The sequence below is a fragment of the Ammospiza caudacuta genome, chromosome 10, assembly GCF_027887145.1.
Source record: "Ammospiza caudacuta isolate bAmmCau1 chromosome 10, bAmmCau1.pri, whole genome shotgun sequence".
NCBI lineage: Eukaryota > Metazoa > Chordata > Aves > Passeriformes > Passerellidae > Ammospiza > Ammospiza caudacuta.
Window position 1 is genome coordinate 1,622,866 of NC_080602.1, and position 21,292 is coordinate 1,644,157.

Sequence of the window (21,292 nt, forward strand, 5' to 3'; positions counted from 1 at the left end):
GCCAGAGCCAGTAGCAGGAAGCTGCCACAGGGTTTGGATTTCTGTGCCAGCAAATTGCTGCACTTGGGCTGTGCCAGAATAGGGAAATTTCCAGATCTGGGCACTGGCAGTGCCAGCAAACAGCCCATTTCAGGCTCCAGGAAGGACTGGATCTGGATGCCTTCCTCTTTTCTTTCCTTCTTTCCTTCCTTCTTTCCTGGGGTCCTGCGGCCAGCAAACTCCCGATTGGGCAGTGCTGGCAAGGGGAAATTGCCAGGTTTTAGCTTTCTTTGCCAGCAAATTGCTGGACATGGGTGGTGCTAGAAGAGAGAAATTTCCAGATGTGGGCACTGACAGCGCCAGCGCACACCAGATCTGGGTGAGGGATGAGCTGGCACTGAGAAATTTTCTGATGGTAATTTTCTGTGCCAGCAAATTGCTGGAATTGTGCTGTGCAGGCATCTGAAAAATTCCGGATCTGGGTACTGGCGGTGTCAGCACACGAGATCGGGTTGCTGTCGGTACCAGATCTTTGCTTGGTTTTGACTTTCTTTGCCAGCAAGTTGCTGCACTTGAGCTGTGCCAGAATATGGAAATAACAAGATGTGGAAACTGGCAGTGCCAGCAAACACCACATTTCAGGAAGGATTGGATCTGGACCCGTTCCCTCCCTGCCTCCCTCCCTCCACAAGGTGCCAGAGGGGCTGGACAGCAGCCAGGCAGAAAGGGACCTGGGGGCACTGATGGACAGCAGGCTGCACAGGAGCCAGCAGTGTGCCCAGGTGGCCAAGGAGGCCAATGGCTCCTGGCCTGGCTCAGGAATGGTGTGGCCAGCAGGAGCAGGGCAGAGATTCTTCCCCTGTGCTCAGCACTGCTTGGGCAGCGCCTCGAGTGCTGTTTGCAGTTCTGGGCCCCCCAATTTTGGAAGGACATGGAGGGGCTGGAGCGTGTCCAGAGAAGGGCAACAAGGCTGGGGAGGGGTCTGGAGCACAAGTCCTGTGAGGAGCAGCTGAGGGAGCTGCTGGGGTTGTTTATCCTGGAGGAGAGGAGGCTCAGGGCAGACAAGGCAGTGTCAGGGCACAGGGTGGACTTGATGATCTCCATGGCCTGTTCCACCCTTGCTGATTCTGAGATTCTCTGAAACCACCCTTGGAGCAGTTGCAGGATGAGCCCTGGGCCTCCTGTTCAGAAGCTCCAGCAGCCCAGGTCCCTCAGCTTCTCCTGCCAGCCCCAAAGCCCATCCTGTCAGTCCTGCAGAGCCTCTGCAGCTCCTCCTCACTGCCCAGAACACGGAGCCCCAGAGCCAGACACAGCAGCCCAGATGTGCCCCCCTGGCCTGGGGTGCCGCTGGCAAGGGAGCAGCACCAGGCACTGCAGGAGCCTGCAGACAATTGATCTGAAGGCCAAAGCTCCTTAGCTCCTTCTGAAAGAGCAGGAACAGTTCCTCATTCCAGAGTGGTGGAATGCTGGGCACCGCAGCTCCGGGTGAGGACTGGACACAAGTTTGCTCCACTGAGTGCTGGGATGGGTTCTGCAGGAGCTCTGGGCTCCTGGGCTTGCCAGGCACAATGAGGAGAGAAGGAGCCATGTGCACTGATGTGGGAAATGGATTTGTAGAAAGTTTTTAGAGCCTAATAGAAGGCCCACAAAGTATGAATCTGTATATAAATCTTGAGACAAGAAATGCTAACTTAAAAATTTCCATGGAATAGGAGAGATATTGTTGAGAGAGAAATGCAGCTGGAAAAAAGTTTCAAAAGATGGCCTTGCAAATAAGACTTTGGAAAAACAGAGCTATGAAAGATGCATTGTAGTGGGACCCACAAAGAGTAGTTTTAAATAATTGGCTTTAAGGCATCTACAACATGGCATGGCAAAAGGCTGATAGACCAAGAAACACTTATAATGTATTATAATTAGGAAGTAATTGGCTTCTGATTGTGATGGCGCGTATTATAACATCTGTATTGTCTCACCCTTCTCATGAGACTGAAAATGGAATAGAAGTTTTTAAAACACCTCTCAGTTGCCCCATCTCTAGGTCAAGAAAAGAGTATTATCCAACACACTGACACACCTTTTCCTCAAGCATAGCCCAGCCTGGACCAAACACACTGAAAGGTTTCCCCTGTGGCCCATGTCTCGAAACATCAGGTCTGCTGTTTGACAACTCAGGTTGGTTTGGTGTCAAGGAGTTCCCTTAGAAATACTGGGTTTGTCTTCCTCTGTGCCTTCCCCTCAGCAGCCTTGGGGATGTTCCTGTGTGAAGCCATCTGTCTCACACAGTTTGAGACAACTTCAAACAGGATACTGTGCAATAAGTCGTCTCCTCTAAAGTGTTCCTGCAATCCCTTTCCAGCAATGGGAAATTATTACTGATAGATGAAAGTGGAAAACCCCCAACAGTTTATTATCAAACAGAATCCCCCATGACACGCGTTCCAAGAAGGCGCCGGGGTCTCTCTCGGAAGAACAGGAGCTGTCACGGAGCAGTTCCAGCAGCTGATGGAAGCTCGGGGACTCATCCGGTGTCGGCTTTCTCCCACGGCAGAGCTCCATGGAGCGGGCAGGGCAGTGAAGCAGCTGGGCTGGAGCCCCTCGCTGCCTTGTCTCCCCGGCGTGGCTCAGCCCACAGACTCTCGGGCTGGGAGCGGGGCCGCTCCGCTCCTGCCGGCACCGTGTCCCTGGGCTTGGACAAACAGTTTCCTGCCAGGAGAGCCCTGCACACTGCTCCACAGATCTTTCATAAAGGCCCAAACCAACTCCAAACACTCTGTCTGCAGCAGCTTTGCACAAAGGGCTGCAGCAATCCAGGACAGCTGCAAGTGAGTGTCGGAAGGCTCTTGTCTTGTTCCTGACAGCAGAATTCTTGATGATCTGATGCAGTTTTATTCAGATGTAACATGAGAGCGGAGGTTTTTTGTTAAAATATTTCATGATGAGTAACAAGCCTTGGGTGCATGAGGTACAGGACTGACATGCCAAAGCATGAGCATATCCTCCAAAGCGGCCAGTCTAATTGTCCATTTTATTACTCTTGTAATTACTTCACACTAATGAGGAAAACCAAGCTCTGCTTGGAGGCAAAACAGGCATGGGATACACTATGGTCCCTCGCAGGCTCAGCAGGGCTGGCAGTGACACAGCAGGCCGTCTGCTTCATTGTGAACCACTACAGAGCTACATCCCAATCTGGTTTATGTAGCGTGGTATTATTAAGAGCTCCTTTTCTGCATGAGACACAAAAAGGAGATTCCAAATGATCTTCATGCAAGCATGCAGTAAAGAACTGCTTCTGCTATCCTAACAAAGCGTTTGCTTTGGCAATTACACTCTTCTCATTCATCTTTTGATGCAGACACATCAGGTTTTCTCTCACACCCCTGCAAGGCTGGCAGTCTCTGTTTCCCATTTCCTGTTCTTCTCTAGAGATGGTGCAGTGGCTGCTTTGAAACAAAAAGCCCTGAGATCTGGACAGCTTGAAGGAGCATGAAATGCTAATTAAGTGCTCATATTGGTAACACCCAGGTCTGCCCTGCCCAGTGCTCTGGAGCAGCAGCAGCAGGACCATGCATCATTCCTGTTGGTGGATGTTCATGTTTCTGGTGTGCAAGAGCAATGACTTTGAGGAGGGACAAAAATGCCCCTCTTCAAACACTGGCTGTGCAAGGAGGTGTGAAGTTTCACAGCCTTTTCTAGGATATTTCAGAAAGATCTAAGAGAATATTGTGGCATGGGGTAGGTCCCTAATTTTGTCTCCAGAGAAGTCCCCAAAGGGCACATTGACTCTGCTGCTGATGGCAACCCCATAAGCTCATGGACCAGTTTTCCCTGCAACGTTCCACCCTGCCTGGGCTTTGCTAGGCCGGGACTAGACCCAGAGCTAAGCAAACACAGGCAGCCAGGTGACATTGTGTAACATCAGAAGCTGGCAACCATGAGGACTTTCCTGTCAAAAGGTTACAGCTTGCACTGGGCCCAGAAGTGTTTTACCCTAATGCAAAGCAAATTGAAATGTGAAGTTTAAAAGCTTCAAATGACTATGAAAGGAAACTGCAGAATAATTTCTGGAAGGGCAGCATTGTCAATGACCATGCAGCCCACCAACAGCTGGAGCTGAATCCAGAATTGCTTCTTCCAGCTGTGCAGGAATTCATTCCACTGGCAAGCACTGATCCACGGGAACAAATGATCCCCTAGCTCTGGGCTGAATGGCACCCAGGCTGCAGTGCAGATTTGAGGAACCCTTGTCACTTGTTATTGGCCTCCCAGGGCACTCATCCTTCTGCAAACAAGGTGCAAACAACACAGCTGGAGTGCTGTTCCGGATAAATATACATATGGGTGACTTTGCCAAAGCAGTGCATCATTTCCCAGTGAAATACATGACCTCTTCTTACCTATGGAATTGTGATTGAAGACACCTGTGAGCCAGATCAGTGGGAGATTGCAAAGGAGCAAAGCTTTGGGATTTGGGCACACTTCTCTTGGTTTCTTTGCTCAGGCCTTTGGTGAGCACAGAACACACCTAGATAGAAAACCTTTGATTATACAGGATCTTTTGGATCCATTGTCCCTCAAACAGGTCAACAGGTGACTGTTGTAATGCTAAGTAACAAAGAGCAGCACAAATGACACAAAGATAACATGGCCAAAGTGGAAGAGGAGAGGCCCAATGAGGAAAGGATGTGGTGAGACACTGGCACATTGAGTGAGCTGCACTCCCATAATCTCTACGCCAGCAGGTCCTGGTCTCACATTCTCCTCTTGGTTTTTTCGATTTTGTTTATTTATTTCCTTTTTTTTCATCATCAAAATGAAATATATAGAATTAAAGACATGTAATCAAAACTTAAAGACAGAATCAAAACACATTAATTCAAAACTACATCTAAAGATCAGAACATATGTACATCTATAACTATGAAGCCTAACGCATCAATCCTATTCTTCAAGCACTCTCCATACAGGCGGCAGCTTCTTCCTGAGCTTGGAGGATAGAGAGCTCTTCTGGATGGGAGACAAGGACTTTGTGGGTGAGAGAACATCGGAAGTGTCCCGAGACAACTTCTCGGTAAGACCATAACCAGTCAGATCTGCAAAGCGGAGACACAAAGTTTAACAGAGGCCTCCATGCAAACCTGAAGCATCTGAAGCTCTGTATTTCATGGGACACATTTCCTGGAGATGTGGAAACAGCTGCACAGGGAAACATGCTCCTGCTGGCAGACACTGAGGCAGGCCAGGACAAACCCTGAGCCACTTGCCCAGAGCTGGCACAGGCCCAGCCTGGCCTCTGGGCTGCCCTGGGACAGCAGGGAGCCCAGAGCCCTGTGCTCCCCAGGAATGGCTCAGCTGCACATGCACCCTCCTGCTCCTCTGCCTGCCCCACAGCTCAGCAGCCCCACAGCTCCAGGGGCACTGGCAGCAGCACAGCTCATTGCAGGGGCACATGCAGGGCACAGCTGTTCCCTGGCAATGTGCACAGCCTCTCTGGGCTGCCACAAGACCCTTCCTGCCAGCAGAGATTGGCCCAGCTCCCTCCTCACCTCTGTGTGAGGCTGAGCCATGACTGCCCTTCATCTTGTCCTCCATCTGGAGCTGCTTCAGGCCCCCCATGCCATGACTAGGAAGGGCAATGGAGAGAGTGGGGCAGATGCACACCCTTCCTTAGGATTTCGTCATTTTTGGCACAGCTCAAAAGGCAAATCCAGAGGTTTCCAACTCAGCGCTTCCTCAGCCTTCTGGAGAACATCTCGCCTTCACCAGCCCAGCATTTTGGAGAGGTTTTCCCGCACATGTGGAGGCTTGCTGGCAGCACATTCCTTCAGCTGGGTGCCCATCACCTTGCAGAGGGCAGAGGCCAGCTTGGTGGCCACGGTGCGGACGCTGGCGCTCCGCACAGGCAGCGCCTTGTTCTCCAGGCAGGGCCAGAGCACGGGCAGGGCGTCGCGCTGGGCGACTTCAGGGCTCCTGGCATGAACCCCCTGCACAAGCACTGCCGGGACAGAGACACAGCTCCTTACCCACCAGCCTCACTGCAACAAGGATCTGCCTCTGCTTCTGCTTCTTGCCAGCCTCTCTGGCCAAGAGCAGCAAAACAGCACCCAGAGCCCCTTGGTCCAGAAAGGGGCAAAGCAGCTGAGCATCCTGGAAACAGAACCACCCACCCCTCAGCACTAACTGCTCTCACCAGAGCCTTGTCCCTGCGGCAGACTTCCTACCTTTACTAAATTATTTCACAATCTCTGCATGAACAATGAATGAAATGTCCAATTGCCTTTGATTTCCATTAAGAAGTTGTCTAAACCCACACTGAAGATTTGGAAATGCACCATAGAGAGGAAATGGAGAGATTTCTAATAAAAGGGATGATTCCATTTTTGTAGCTTTGATGTCAAGTGCCAAATGTCTAATCTGGCTCTTCCCTGTGCTCAGTGGCACACAGCAAAGGGCAGGGTTAGAACACACCTCAAAACTCCAGCCCACCAGAGATGGCTGCTGCCTGACAGCTGGATGAGAAGCATCAGTGACCAGCTGGGGTCTTTGGCAGAATGCTTTTGGGGCTTCCAACAAAGAGCTGTTTCAAACCTCAGGGTGTCTTAGATAATTACTCAGACCCCATTGCCTTGGCATTTGGGCATCTCCACATTTTAATGCCACTTCCCCTCTCAATCTTAATGGCATTTTTTCTTATGATGTCCACTTGAATAAGGGCATAGAGAAAGAAAAATGCTACACAGGGGACTCAAATATAACCAAAACACGAGTGTTTTCTCATATTGTCTCTGAAATATCTCTGCTCATTTTCTGAACTGAACTATATCAAACACAGACAAAAAGTTACTACCAACAGGCTTCTTGCATGGCAGATTTGGCTGAGAGATCAAAACCTGAAATGCTTTGGAGACCATTCTTGTTTTCTGATCAGACAAAATGTTATCTACCAGCCATTTAATATTCTGTGGTGGAAGAGACTTAATTTTCTCTATGCTGTTAATCCACCAGCAGTCAGCAACAATGAAAGAGCTCCTACAAGTACCCAAAACCAATTCTGCTTAGCAGGAAAGGGTTATGGAACCCATTTTAAAATGGGAATTCATTTGAGTTTAAATGCAATTAAAGACATTGGTGACTACTGAACAGGAGGAGCACCTGTCTGTTCCTACTATATTGCAGAGAGAGCATCTGCTCTTTCTAAAGTACTCCAAATTTATGGTTAAATCGTTTTTTTGAAAAAGATGACCTCTTTTTCAAAGAACAGCTAAACTAAATTCCCTGTTGCTGGAGATGTACTTTATTCAAATGCTCTTTAAAGGGCCTTTGACATTCCCAATCACTGAACATGCCCTTTTGAGATTCCTAATGAAGACACAAAGTGTATTAAACCTTGCATTCAAAGATGTTGGCATAATTAGCAGTGGATTTAGCCCCAGTTGAAGCAAGGCTATCAATCATCTTCTCTGCTATATATTGAGATTATCCTTTTTCCATTCCTTGGCTCTGGCTGACACAGCAAGCTCCTCTGAGGAATCAATTATCAGCTGCATTTGTAGCATTTTGGACAGCGCTGACCCAGGCAGACACTGTTTGCACACCCTGAAAGGCTCAGTCCAAGGCCCCTCTGACAGCACAGGCAGGGAGCCTCAGCACTCTGCTTCTGTCCCTGTGCCCCAGAGGCTGCCTTGCACTAAACCCGTGCCTCTGGTACCTCTGTTGAGTTCTGGCCTAAAGCTGTGACCCCCAGGCCCTGCACGGTTCAGCCTCAAAACTTTCCAAGAGAAAAACAAGAATTCTGTGAGGACAAAACAAACTGATGCCCTGAAACAGCATTGGCCACCATTTCCCCTCAAAGATCACAGATGCCCCTGAGCTCCCCAGAGAGGAGCCAGCTGGGGCATTTTCAGCCCTCCCTTTGCTGGAGGTGGTTCTGAGATGCCCCAGTGAGAGCTCAGCCCCAGGCCGAGCGCCGCCCCCATCTCAGGTGCTGCCCAGCTCTGCAGCAGCCAGGGAAAACCTGCCAAACCCACCTGCCTTGGCCATGGGGCAGCAGGGACACGCTCAGCACCTCCTGGTTTGGAGGAGCTGCTCTGCTGTCTGCTCACAGGCATTCCCTGTAAATGCTCCCTGGGAAGAGCTCTGGGCTCAGAAGGGGAGGCCAAGCCTGTGATACGCTCGGTGACATCCAGCAGGGCTTGGCCACTCAGGTGATTCCATTGGTAGCTGAACTCTTTCAGCAGGGACACTTTATCTACAAGGGAAACACACGTTTCTGCTCACTTTTCTTAGGTCATAGGAGAAAGGGCAGGGCCAACACCATTTTATAAAATAAAGTACATTTCTGCTGTGTTTTGAATCCTTTTCTTCTTTCCTTCCAGCCTACTTGGCAGGGTTTTAAATTCCAAAATAAAAGCTCTCCTTTTGTCGGTTTCTCGGCTGTTTTATGGCCTGGAAAGGCTCGGGGATGGTCTTGGGCATCCCACGCTCCAAAGGATGAAAAGAGGCTTCAGGTTTTTTCTCGGTCTTCAGTGTTTATTAGTTGTTTATCTAAAAGATTTTCTCTCGGCCCGACAGAGGTCTGCACAGCAAGTCAGCCATGAGCACACTGAGAGCCCCCGGGGCAGTCACCTATCTTTATACTCAAAATTATGTATACAATATTTATCAATTTTCCCCAATACCTTCTACCCTTATTAACCGGTGCACTTTTAGTAATAACCAATCCCAAAGTGCCAACATCACCACAGAAGATGGAGGCTAAGAAGAAGAAGAAGAAGAACAGGACACGCCCCAATTCCTCCATCTTACTTCTTTAGACCCCCTGTACAGAAATCCTAAACCCCGTGTTTCACACTCTAATTAACTTATCCCTTCACCATTTACCCCAGTGAAATCCTCCCATCCTCATACAGGTGTCGTCTCCCGTGTAGGATCAAAGTCCAGCCTCCAGACACTTCTGGCAACATTCCAGGACTCCCGAGCCCCCCAAGGGTGGTCTCGGTCACTCTGCACATGAGTCCTGAGGTGCTGAGATCCCACATCCTTTCACATTTGTAAATCCAAAGTTGTTTGCTGTAGCTGGAGCTGTGTTAAAACATTTCACATCAGGGACCTCATGAGTTCAGTCACATGGAAGCAGCGAAAAGGTTTTGCATCCCAGAGCACAAAGGAAGAGCCCCATACTTGGGACACAGAAAGGCACTGAGTCAGGCAGTTCCTGAGTTCACAGAGCAGCTGGGGAGGAGAAAGTGGAAGCTCCCCTTGAAGACCTGCCTCTTCAACACTCCTTTTTTCAGGCATATTTCCCCACTGCAGCATTCTCAGAGCTGACATAAATGTGTGTGGCAAAGGAATTTAGAGCAGCCCTTGCCTATGTAGTTAATTGCTGTGGCCATCTTGCCCCACGCAAAATAACATGTGGAACAAGGCATCCTTGAAAGCTGGGTTTATACCTGTTTGTTCTAAAGAAATGAACTTGGTGAATCACAAGTTCCCCTTTGAACATAGAAGACAAAGAAGAAAAGTGGAAAATAGGCAGCTAATGCCTCTAATGTAGAGCCTCCCAGGTGGCTGCCCTGCAGAAGCTCTGATGGGTCAGTGTCCCTTCATGCCAACAGCAAAGCTGTTCATTTCGGAAGTCAGATGGGGCCCAAGCAAACTCCAAACCCCCTTTGCCTCTGAACTGTAGCAGAGCTGCAGCCCAGGACTTGCTCTTCAGACAAGCAGCACAGAGCCAAGGGCTCCTGGGACTGTTGGGAAATGCTGATCCCATTCCAGCCTGTTGGGGATGGTGCATAAGGACTGCACCTGCACAGCCTCTGGTGGGTGTCAGCTGCAGTGTTCCCCAGACAAGAGCAGCTGTCGAGGCACTCAGTGCTCTCTTGTGCAGGAGAGACAGAGACGAAGCTGAGGAGAGTCCCTGCCAGGGCTCAGCCTTACCCAAATGAGCAATGGATTCTCCCAGTGCTTTCACAGCTGCCCCACGAACCCTGGGATCCTTTGAGTTCAGGTTCTTTGTTATTCCTTCCACCAAACCAATGATCACCGGGTTCAGGGCATCTTTCAGGGCTCCTGTGATTTCAGCCATCACGTCCAGTGCCCTCTGCTTCACTTTCTTGTGGCTGTCAGATATTCTCAGGACAAAACAATCAAAAATCTGTGAAGAGAACAAGCAATGTGAAAGCTGGATTCAAATGCCCCTGTTTGAAGAGTGGCTGTAGCAGTCAGCAATGTCAAAGATGAAAGTGATCCTTTCTGTCAGGGCAGCACTCGCTTGCACAATTTCACTGTTTTCCTGTGGGCCACTCAATGGAATGGTGGCGCAGCCTCATGCTGGTTGAAAGATTTTCTTCTGTTTTTAGGAGGTTTGGCTGGGGACTGAATGGTTGCTATGGTATTTCTCTCCATCTATAAATCATTAAATCAATTCCATTTATTAATGCTAAAGAGTACCTTTGCTTTGAATGGAAGCAGATGTTTACAATGCCTGGTTTTCTATACAGTTGCCTCAAGTACTGAGGGCAATTATGATTTTGCCAAAACTATGGCTGGAGGAGATCTAAGTTTTCTTTGTTTGTCTCAGAGCCAGTGTCTGGAGAAGAGCAGGGCCCTGATCAACTCTTCCAGGATCCAGACCATTTCTCTAAGTAACAGGTGGACTTCTGAAATGTAATGTGCTGTACAGCTCTCATTAGAGCAGGTTCAGTCCCTTGACAGCCTCATTATCAGGCACCTTTCCCTGGAGAAAGGGAAAAAGCAGCTACTGGGAGGAGAAGGCAGAGATGAGTCCTTAGCTGTTTTCCTCCTTTTCCAAAGAGAAAAAAAGACTCCCAAGAAGGGTGAGCACTGTCTTTACCAAGAGGAATAGGAACAAGGATGGAAATGAGTAGCCAGAGCTGTGCCTGTGTAAGACAAGATGGAGTATATAGAAGTATCCTTAAATAAAACAACTGGGTTTAAACCAACCCAGCCTGATACTTCCCTTCCCTGTGCAAACCCATTTTTGGTCTGGAGAACAATTGCCATGCTTTCAGGGGCTGGATTCCCTTCACTTCACCCAGCTGGGAGTAGGAGAGAGCAGCAGTTACACCAGCAGAAAATTCTGCCATCATCTGATGAACAGCATCAATAGGCACCTGCCAGACAAATACAGCTGGACTGAAATAACTTGTCCTGAAGCCTGGACCTGAATTACATTTGTCTGGGTGAGAGGGACCAGCGTGTCCCAAACAGCCAGGACAGAGTGCCAAGACACACTGAACTAACTTTGCTGCTACAGGCTGAGGAAAGGAGATAAAGGAAAGGAGCAGCGAAGATACCCCACATACTTGGGCAATGTTAGTGGAGATGAGCTGGGGGCTGTTTTTGCACAGGTCTAGGAGGAGTTCCACTCCTTCCATCCGTGCCTGAAAACCCCTTGGCTTCCAGGAGATGGTGAAGCTTCTGGAGCAGCTCCGTTTCTTCCACTGCTGGAGGTGACGTGACCTGGGCTTTTGCACAGGGTAGGAGGTGTCCATCAGAGGGAGATTTCACCCTGGGAAATAAAACCAAATGAGGACCTGGTGGTGATAATTATCATAGCATGGCATCCCCATAGTGGAAATAATTAGCATGGGCTCCATGATTCCAGAAGGCTGATCAATCACTCTATCATACTATACTATACTATACTATACTATACTATACTATACTATACTATACTATACTGAAACTCATTGCCCTCACAGACAGTCTGATACAGACAGACCAGATTGGGCAATTGAATCCAAAACACCATCACCAGTGGCCAATTAAGAAATTACCCTTTGGTAAACAAATCTCCATAACACATTCCACGTGTTCACAACAACAGGTGCAGCAAGTGAGGATAAGAATTGTTTCTCATTCTTTTCTCTGATCTTCTCACAGCCTTCCCCAGAAAAATGCCTGGGAAAGTTGTGCCTGCTGCTCTCTATGGAGACAGTTGCAGCCACAGACAATACCTGCAGTTAATTGTGAGCAAAACATCTTGAGCAGCTTTCCTAATTATGTCATTTCAAGCTGCAAAGTCATGGGGCTCTGAAGAACAACATGGACCTCATGACAATCATTACAGGAGACAATCTGCAAGTGACATTCTCACCACTGCTCACTCAGGAAAGCCAAGGATGAGATGCATCTGATCTATCTTCAGATGGCTGCCAGGGCACACAGATCACTTTGCTTTGTGGAGAAAGAGAGACACTACTGCCAAGTTTAAATGCCTCCTCATATGGGACGTGTGTGTCTTAGAATAAGGGAACTCATCACTCTGGAGAAGTGTCTCTGCAACGAGGCATGACAATCTGGAAAAGTAGCTCAGATGCATCTGAACAGATAAACAGGGCCATATTTGAAAGATTCAGAAAATCAGTAAGAGAGATAAAAACAGAAGCCAGACATCCCAGAATTACACTCACATTTCATTTGCTTCCCTGGAGACCAGATGCACAGCTTCACAACCCCACCGGGAACAATTCTCCTGATCAACCTGTCTCTTCCATGAGCACAGGAAGATGCCAGCTGTGCTACTGAGGCATGTGGTCACTTTCCTGCCACTGCTGAGCAGGACAGAGCTAAATAAATCCCCTCTGCTATCAGAGCAGAACAGGTACAAGCAGCTCTGCAGCTGCCATGAAGAGACAGCAAGGAGCAAATTCCTGTCTTAAATGCTGATTGCAGCACAGGGGGAAATAAACCAAACATGCTGTCCATCAAGCAGATTACGTGAAGGACAGGAATTTCAAAGCAAAAAGTCCACATTCAGATACCTGTTGACTGAAGTTGTTCAGGAATTGCCTTGCTCCTTACTACTCAAACTTGGCACTGTTTGAGGGTAAGGAAACCACGATTCCGCCAGGCCAAACCACACGGATGAGAACTGCATCTTTGTGGAAGGGCATCTTGCTTCCAAACTGAGATTTCTCATCAAAACACCCATCTGAAAAAGACTCCACTCAGGTGAAAAAAAGCCCTGTTTGAATTTACTTGTCCCAAGTCATGCAGCAGAAACTTGGCTCTCTCCCAGCCTCCACAGCACTGCCCTTGCCACTGCACTGGATCGTCTGAGCTGCCACCAGTGGGTGTCTGTTTGTCTCTCCATTTTTGTGGAAACCCCTCCAGAGAAGTTGTGTTCAGCACAATGCACAAGTAGACATTTTTTATCCTAGAGCATTTGTAGGGAAAGGAAACAATCTGTGGCATTGGTCATTTCTGCCAGACAGTTTTTCCTGAGGAAGAGGCATGCAAAGCTTGCCATGTGCTTTGTCACATCTGACAAAAGTGCTCAGCACCGTTTGCCAGCAGACAATGTGGCCTGGGGCTCCTCTGAGCCATCGTTCCTCTCCTTCACCGGCTCCTTGACAGATGGGCCTTCAGCCTTCTGGTTTTCCGTCCCCTACAAAGACACAGAGAAACCCCATCAATCTTTAGAGTATAAACCAGGAAATTCCCTGTTGAAAACACAAGTTAAAACCAGGATCACTGCTACCAAGGCTTAGGGAAACATTTCCTAACTTACAGATGAAAACAGACCAGAGATTCAGTGATGCCAACTCTTCGTTTTCAATAGCCCAAGGCAGGTTATGGGTGCTACCAGACTCAGCAGCAGTCTAAAATCCCAAATTCCTTAGTCTTGAGCATAAATGGGAATAATGCAAACTGGCAGGCAATTAGTGTTTGTGAAGGAATCAACAGAATAAATTGGACTCTTTGGGGGTTGGCCCAGTGTGTTGGAAGTTGATTTGGTTCAACACTCACTCTCCCTGTGCCTGCACAAAGGCAGGCTCCCTTCTATAACGTCAATAGAAAAAATAAAATTGCCTCCCTCAAACAAACAAAGGATTTTTCACTGGATGCTGCTGAATTCACCAAGCTTCTTCCAGCCCCACATGGCTGGACAGCAGGGCAGTATTCCCAAAAGACAGACAGTCATTGTAGTAACTAGGCTTGGACATCTTTTGTAAATTTGGGAATTTTCTTGGCACTACTACTTCCAGTGTCCTTTGCAAAGACTCTGTTATCTTCAGAAGCACAATTCTCACTTAATTGCTGTACAGGGGGCAGGGTAGGGAGAGCATGGTGGGTGCTTACGCTTAAATGTAAATCCATTTTCTCCTCTTTCCCTTTCCTCTTTGTGACAAGTATTGAAAATATTCAAAACCCCACTTTTCCCTAGTAATATCAGTTCCTTTGTGGTCTGCAGATGAACAGGCTGAGGATTAACAGCTCATTCCCAGGAGCAAAATGATTCAGCAGAAGAGGAATGAGCTAAAGACAGATTGGGTATGTTTGATCTCATATTAGCAGTGGCAATACTTGCACAAAGGAGACATTTCTCCTGCCAAGCACTTATTTTCTTCCTAATTCTTGTCAGAATATCTTCCAGGTCACGGGGGGAAAGAGATTGTTCCAAAACTGTTTTAAATTGTTGATGATTGAGCAACATCTTCACCATCTCCTGTCCATAATGCCTAAGGAAGGAAGGAATGAAGGAAGGAAACAAAACAAAAGTGAACAAACACAGGAAGAGCGTTACCAGAAGAGACTGATACCTTAAACTCATCAGGTGCAATCCCTGCATAAGAAGGCATTGCCTACTCAGCAAAGAGGGAGATTTACCTCACTTGACACTGCACAGTGCTGTCAGCTGAACACAAGAGGCAAGAGGAGAATGTGGGGCCACAGAAAAATACCATTTCACTCTGAAACTGGGGGTGTGCTTCTGTGGCATCAAAGGATCCCAGGGAACAAGCAAAACACATCTGCTTTGTTGTCAGAGCCTGTTAGCAGTGTCTTGCTGCCATTGCACAATAATTTGCCTTTCTTTACCTGGCAGGGAAGCCAGGACAAAACACCTCATGCATCCTCTTGATAATTCTATACTCTGTGTATGCACAGGGGCAGCTAGTTGCTCTGGTGTTCTTGGCAGCTATTCATGGGAATTTCATCATCAAAGGAAGGGGATTTTGGTGATTTGGGTTGATTTTGCCAGTAGGAAACCACAGTTTTCTTCAAGAAGAAGTTTGGAACTCACTGAGCCACAGATAACAGCATTCTAGAAATCTGCAGAACAGGTTTAGAAAGACTGAATATTTTGGCTAAAGACCCCTGAAATATTTCTAGAAAGTCTGAAGTTAATGAGAAATGGATGTTGGGATCCTTCAGTGATGAACATTAGCCAACACTTTGGCTTTGTGTTTTGCACCTAAGGCCAAACAAAAGTGTTGGACTGGCTGATCTGAGCTCTTTTGATCTCAGTAAAGAATCCTTCAAGCCACAGGAAAAAGGTGGCAATGCTCCTTTTTGCTGGCCAGCCTCAGGTCTCCCAGCACAGCCATTTGCCCAGGCAGCCCAGAGCAGTGGTCACAGTGCCAAGGCTGACAGAGCTCAAGAAGAGTTTGGACAATGCTCTCAAGCACATGGAGTGACTCTTGGGGTCACTGCACATGGCCAGGAGATGGACTCGATGACCCTGATGGACCCTTCCAACTCAGCATATTCCATGGTTCTGTGACCCTTATTCACACCGTGAGGTAACTTCATATTCCCTTTAGTTTCCACTCTTGTGTGGTTTCACCTTTACAGCCAGACACAAAGCGGTTTTCCTGTTTTGGGAGGTGAAATGAAGATCATTACTTGTGTCCTTGTGGCAGTCCTGAGCAAGCTTCCCTGCCACGTGTGGCAGCCTCTCAGCCCTGGGGGTGCCTGCGAGCTGGGTGACTCCAATTCTCTCCACCAGGGACAGGAGGAGTTGGGCCGCACACTCGCGCACCGGGGCGGGGCGGCTGCTGGGGAGGAGAGAGCAAACCCTGGGCACAGGGACAAGGAGCAGCGGCAGCGCCGGCCTTGGCCAGAGCTGCTCCCTGCCCTTGCTGGGGGAAGGAGCCCGGGCTCTCCCTGCGCCTTCAGACACCTGCACAAGGCTCTGTCCTCAGCTAAACACAAAGGTAGCATTGCACACTAGGCCTGCCTGCACGGAAGAGGGAGAATTCAGTCTCCCTGCACTGTCTGATACTCAGTTTCTTTCACAGTATTTGCTCGGAGTAAGATTAAAGAAATAGATGACATATGAATAATTTAGAAATTAAGGACAATTGATGCTGACCCATCAGAGGACACCCAGTACACAGAGCTACAGCAGGACTGAGGCTCTTTCCACCCATTTATCCCCAAATCTGCAGACCTTTGGAAAACAACAAATGCAGGGAAAACACGTGGTGGGCTGTGAAGTTGCAGAATATCCAGCAATGCAGCCTGTTTCTGCTGTGGGGCTTGGCAATGGATCCATCTGAATGTTTTACCCTATTGCAAAGCTGAGGAAAGGGGGGCAGGCAGTTTAGCCAGGCTGTCCTGCTCTAGAGAGTGTCTCTTGGGAACTATCAGGCCCAGCACCAACATTTAAGGCAGCATTTGCTCCAACTGTCCCATGGCTGTCAGCCTGTGGAGGTGCCTGTAGAGTGATTCATCTTCTCAAGGCTAACATGAAACATCAGTTTGCATAGAAAGTAGAGCTCTAAGCCAGGACAGTCATACAAGGCTCCTTTGGCAGGAGCTGCACCTGCTGTGCAGGCTGTGCCACACCCAGCAGATTGTCCCCCATGTGCTCCACGCCCCAGCAAGGACCCTCCTCATTTCCCAAGTTAGTGGCATCATGAGGAGATGTGGTTTTCCCAGGGCCTCTGTGGTTAGAGCTGTGAAATACCAAACACTGCTCACAGCTGCAACTGCAATTGCCCCTCTGCCCACAAAAGCACAAGGCTCTATCCTTGGCCTTTGCAGGCACTTTCACTTCCCCATCAGTCACCACATCTAGGAAAATCTGACAGACTGGGAGAACTCCAGGAAGCAGCAGGAAGCTGAGTCAGAGGAGCTTTAGTTTGGGTATCAGGAAAAAGGGTTTTTCACCCAGAGGGTGGCTGGGCACTGGAACAGGCTCCCCAGGGCAGTGGTCACAGCACCAAGCCTGACAGGGCTGAAGGAGCATTTGGACAGCAATCTCAGGAACTTGGTGTGACCCTTGGGCTGTTCTGGGCAAGGCCAGGAGCTGGACTCCATGGTCCTGATGGGCCCCTTCCAGCTCCCCATATTCTACACTTCTGTGATTCTGAGAACTGATGGGCTGCAGGAGGGCAGAAATAGGTGACGAGAGGACAGAAGTGAGGTTGGTTGGAGAATCAAGTCACTGAGTTCACAGAAGATGCAGGATACAGGACCCTTCCCTCCAACCATTCCCATTCTCTTCTCCCTCCCACACACACAAAGGTGAAGAATATCACTAAAAGAAGAAGAACCTACTTGACTCCCATGTCCATGAGAGCAGTCATTGCTCGTGCAGGAGTCACATTCTCCACCAGGATCCCCAGGGTCTGACTGGTTGCTTTCTGAACAAATTCTGGGGAGCTGGACACCATCTGGAGAAGGACCCGAGCACCCTCATCCACCTCAGAGTCCATGTCCTTCTTCAAGGTCACAGAGAGCTCTCCCAGAGTGACAATGGCAGAGCAGGACACCTTGGAACGGAGGTTGGTCACCTGGGGAAGCCATGAGGGGAAACATAAGAATCACCTTGAAAAGAAAACCAGTTGCCTTCAGGAGAAGTCCCAGGAAATGACAACACATCCCACTGTGTCCAGGGTAACATACAAGTACAGGAAGAGCTGGAGAGCACAAGCACAGAAAGGCACTTACTCTGGCACCAATTTCTGGCCTCAGACCTGCTCACTTCAGGGCTAAAATAAAAATTTCATTCAGTGTTCTACTTAACCCTTCTAAAATGTCCACTGCTTTCAGTTTAGGCCCTTTTACTAGAAAATTAAAGCAAGGGCTGCTTTCAAATCATCAAGGCACAAGTCATAAAGATAAAAGAGTCAGGTGCTCCTGTTCCAAAAAGCAACACCAGCAGTTGAAGCACTCAGCCAGGAAACAGAAAACACAGGCTCAGGTCTACAGAATAATTTGCATTGTTGAATTACAGCTTGGGCAGAAACTGGGACTCTGGGAAATAACATCATCAGTGTCTCAATTTCTGCCTTTGCACTCAAAGATGAGTGTCAGATACCCGACCTGCCAGTAAATACAGCTGCATGTGCCCACAGATCCTACAGATAGCTGACAGAAATTAGAAATATCAGGTCTAAAACCAGAAATGAAGGCAGACCCTGAGCACACATAGAGATGAACAAGCACATACCTACTCTACACACCGTGTATGAAGTATGGGGGACAATTCAGAACAATGTTCTCACCTCGCTGGTAACTGCCAAGCAAACCTCACAGAGGCTTCAAAGCAGGACCTCTGAATGGGACCCAGCCAGGTGTTGGATGGTGAAGAGTCCCTTCTCGTTCAGCTCCCTGAAAGGCAGAAGATTGATTTTTCTCTCCACCAAGGCAGCACCCTCTGAAATGAGCAGCACTGGGACAGGTACATAGAGGTGTCAGGGATGGGCAGGGGCGTTTGGAGCCTGCAGTTGCTCCTCAGCTTGGCCCCTCTCCTGCAGAGGCTGGTCCAGGCCAACACTTGGGTGGTGCTCCGGGGCCTTGGAGCCAGGGGTGAGGTACCACATCTGTACCAGCTGTGCAGCAAGCCCGACGGTACCTCCATGGACGGCGTCTGGGGGCCCTGGTCGCAGGCTCTGGCTGCAGAGACCCCCCACTCCTCCGGTGAGCAGCCATCCCCTCTGCAGGGTGCTGGAGCAACAGCAGGGAGGCACCCACGCCTGGGGCTGCAGGGCTGGGGGTCCTGTTGTAGCAAGGTGTGACTCCCAAGTTTTGGGGGGCCAAGGGGAAGCAGCCCCCTCCCTGTCCTGGCTCTCCCTGCCCAGGAGACATCGGGCTGTGCTGCAGAACCCCTGACCTGCGGCACGTGCGCTGCGAGCGGGGCTGGGACCCTGCAGAGCCCCACAGCTCCCACCAGCTCCTCTACCGGCCACCTCCGAGCGGGGCTGGCACAAGGTAAGGGGCATGGCAGGCAGGTGGCACCCATGCAGGCACATCCCAGAGACCACTGGTTCTGCTGCGTCCCAATATCCCACACTGGGCCCCTTGCCCATGCCCTGCTCTGTCCTGCCCTTCCACCACCAATCTCATACCCCCTCACCACATTGCACCTCCAACTACAAGCAGCAGTAGCTTTCCTGGGGAAGAGCAGGAGGACTGCTGGCTGTGGGTATGCTTTGGTGAGACACTCTGGCTCCCCACTCCTCCCACAGGGAAGATGCATGGCAACAGTGCGAGGAGGTAAGCAGGGGGGCACAGGGCACCTATGCCTGCACCTTCCAGCCCAAGGCTGGCAGTGCCATCTCTGTCCTGGTGAATGTCACCAGGACCCACATGCTGCCCACACTCAGCTACTTCAAGGAGCCCTTTTGGCTGCACCAGGCTGGTGAGTCCCAGTGCCACCGCAACCCCTGCTTGGCTCACAGGGGACACAGTGTCCCCTGTCCCGTTTCACAGGAGCGACAAATGCCTATCCCCAACACCAGCAGTGCTCACAGATGCCCCACAGCTTGTGCAGGCAACAGCGTCGCAGGGCCGGCTGAGCCTGCAGTGGCTGCCGCCCCTGGAGCTGCCTGCAGAGCAGCTGGACTACCAGGTCCGCTATGCCATGGAGAACAGCCATGACTGGAAGGCAAGGCCTGCCCAGGGTACCCCGAGCAGCGCTGCCCTCCTCCGCTGCTGACACACGGCAGGCGCGGGGTCGGGCCAAGCGGGACCCGCCCCTTGGTGCCAGCCCACAGCAGCCCTGCCTCCAGCTCGGCTCTGCCCCGCAGGTCCTGCAGGTTCCGCGAGCAGCGAGGAAAGAGGTCCTGGAGCTGCGGCCAGGCTCCCGCTACCCCGCGCAGGTGCGGGCCCAACCCAGCGGGCCGTGGTACCGGGGCAGCTGGAGCGCCGGGCCCAAACCCGTTGTGGTTGATGCCGTGGCCGATGCGGGTAAGGGGCAGGGCTGGAGGCTGCGGCCGCAGGAGCCACACGGCTGACGGCAAGAGGCGGACAGTGCTGGAAATGGGGAGGGGGGCACGGGGCAGGGGGCTGCGAGGGGCTCAGAGATGGTGGCTCTGGGAAAGGCTACAGTTCCGGCATTCCTCCTCCGATGCAGGCTGGCTCATCCCCAGTGTTACGGTGGTGCCGCTGCTCTTCTCAGCAGCGCTCCTGGGGCTGCGCTGCACCTTCCCCTCCCTCTACAGGTAAGGGCTGTGCCAGGGGCAGGCGGGGGGGTCCAGCACCAAGCCTGGGCACCTTGCATGGGGCATTAGGGCACCTCAAGTCTGAGGGTCAATTCGATGCCCCTTCCTGCGTAGCCAGCAACATGAAGCAGAAACTCTGGCCGCCCGTTCCTGAGCTGCACCGTGCTCTGGGCAGCTTCCTCCAGGAAAGCAGCAAACACGGCCAGGTGAGTGGGTGGGCAGGGCGACTCAGCTGCTCCCGGGGGCAGCTCGAAGGGCAGCCCCTACCCCGTCCACTCCATGTCGCCCCAGGCCATGCCTTCAACAAGCAGCCGCCGGAGGAGACCGTCCTGCCCTGCCTGCTGGAGGTGCTGCCCGGCCCGCGGCGTGAGGCGGGCCCGCCGCCGGAGCACGCTGGGGGCCGCCTGTCCAGCACTGACATCGCCAACCAGTCCTACCTGCTCATGAGCGGCTGGGAGCCGCGGGCAGCCATGACCGCACCCACCCCGCCATAAACTCCTGTTTTCCCCCGAGCCCCCGCCTGGTTCCTCCTGCGCCGCCGCGCCCCCGGCCCGGATCGCCTCAACTTAGCAAGAACGCCCCGCCCTGGTCCCGCCCCCGGTCCCGCCCCCGGTCCCGCCCCCGGTCCCGCCCCCGGTCCCGCCCCCGGTCCCGCCCCCGGTCCCGCTCCCGGTCCCGCTCCCGGTCCCGCTCCCGGTCCCGCTCCCGGTCCCGCTCCCTCACTTCACGCGCGGAGCGCTCCGCCCCGTCCCGCGGCTCAGCCAATCGCGTTGCGTCGCGCGGCCGTCGCCGGACAGTGCGCGGCCGGTGGGTGTGAAGCGGCCAAGCTCGGCCCCGTCCGCCCGCCGTTTGAAATGCTGCGGGGCGGCCGAGCGGCGGCGGCGCCGCTGAGGTGAGCGTGCCACAGGGCCGGAGAGGCGGCCTGGAGGCGCAGTCCCGAGAGGGGAGGCTGTGGTGAGGCGGGCAGGGGAAGGGAGAATGTCGCTTTTCGGAGGGAGCCCCAAAGAGCGGCTGGAAGAGGTGCCGGCTGATCAAGGAGCCCCGAGGAGCGGAGGGAGGGCGTATCGGCTGACGGAGTGTCCCGAGGAGCGCCTGGGGAGAGTGGGGGTGTG

The 21,292-nt window shown here is 51.2% G+C and overlaps 1 protein-coding gene across 1 annotated transcript; it reads left to right on the forward strand.

The window, feature by feature from the left end:
- The first annotated feature begins 289 nt into the window (after positions 1-289).
- LOC131562077 (thrombopoietin receptor-like) lies at positions 290-20,674 on the forward strand. Its single transcript, XM_058811652.1, has 10 exons — positions 290-358; positions 438-500; positions 18,495-18,657; positions 18,819-18,948; positions 19,206-19,378; positions 19,482-19,624; positions 19,767-19,926; positions 20,093-20,180; positions 20,299-20,390; positions 20,472-20,674. Exons 1-10 carry the CDS (start codon positions 290-292, stop codon positions 20,672-20,674), a joined length of 1,284 nt encoding a protein of 427 aa, XP_058667635.1.
- The last annotated feature ends 618 nt before the right edge of the window (positions 20,675-21,292 follow it).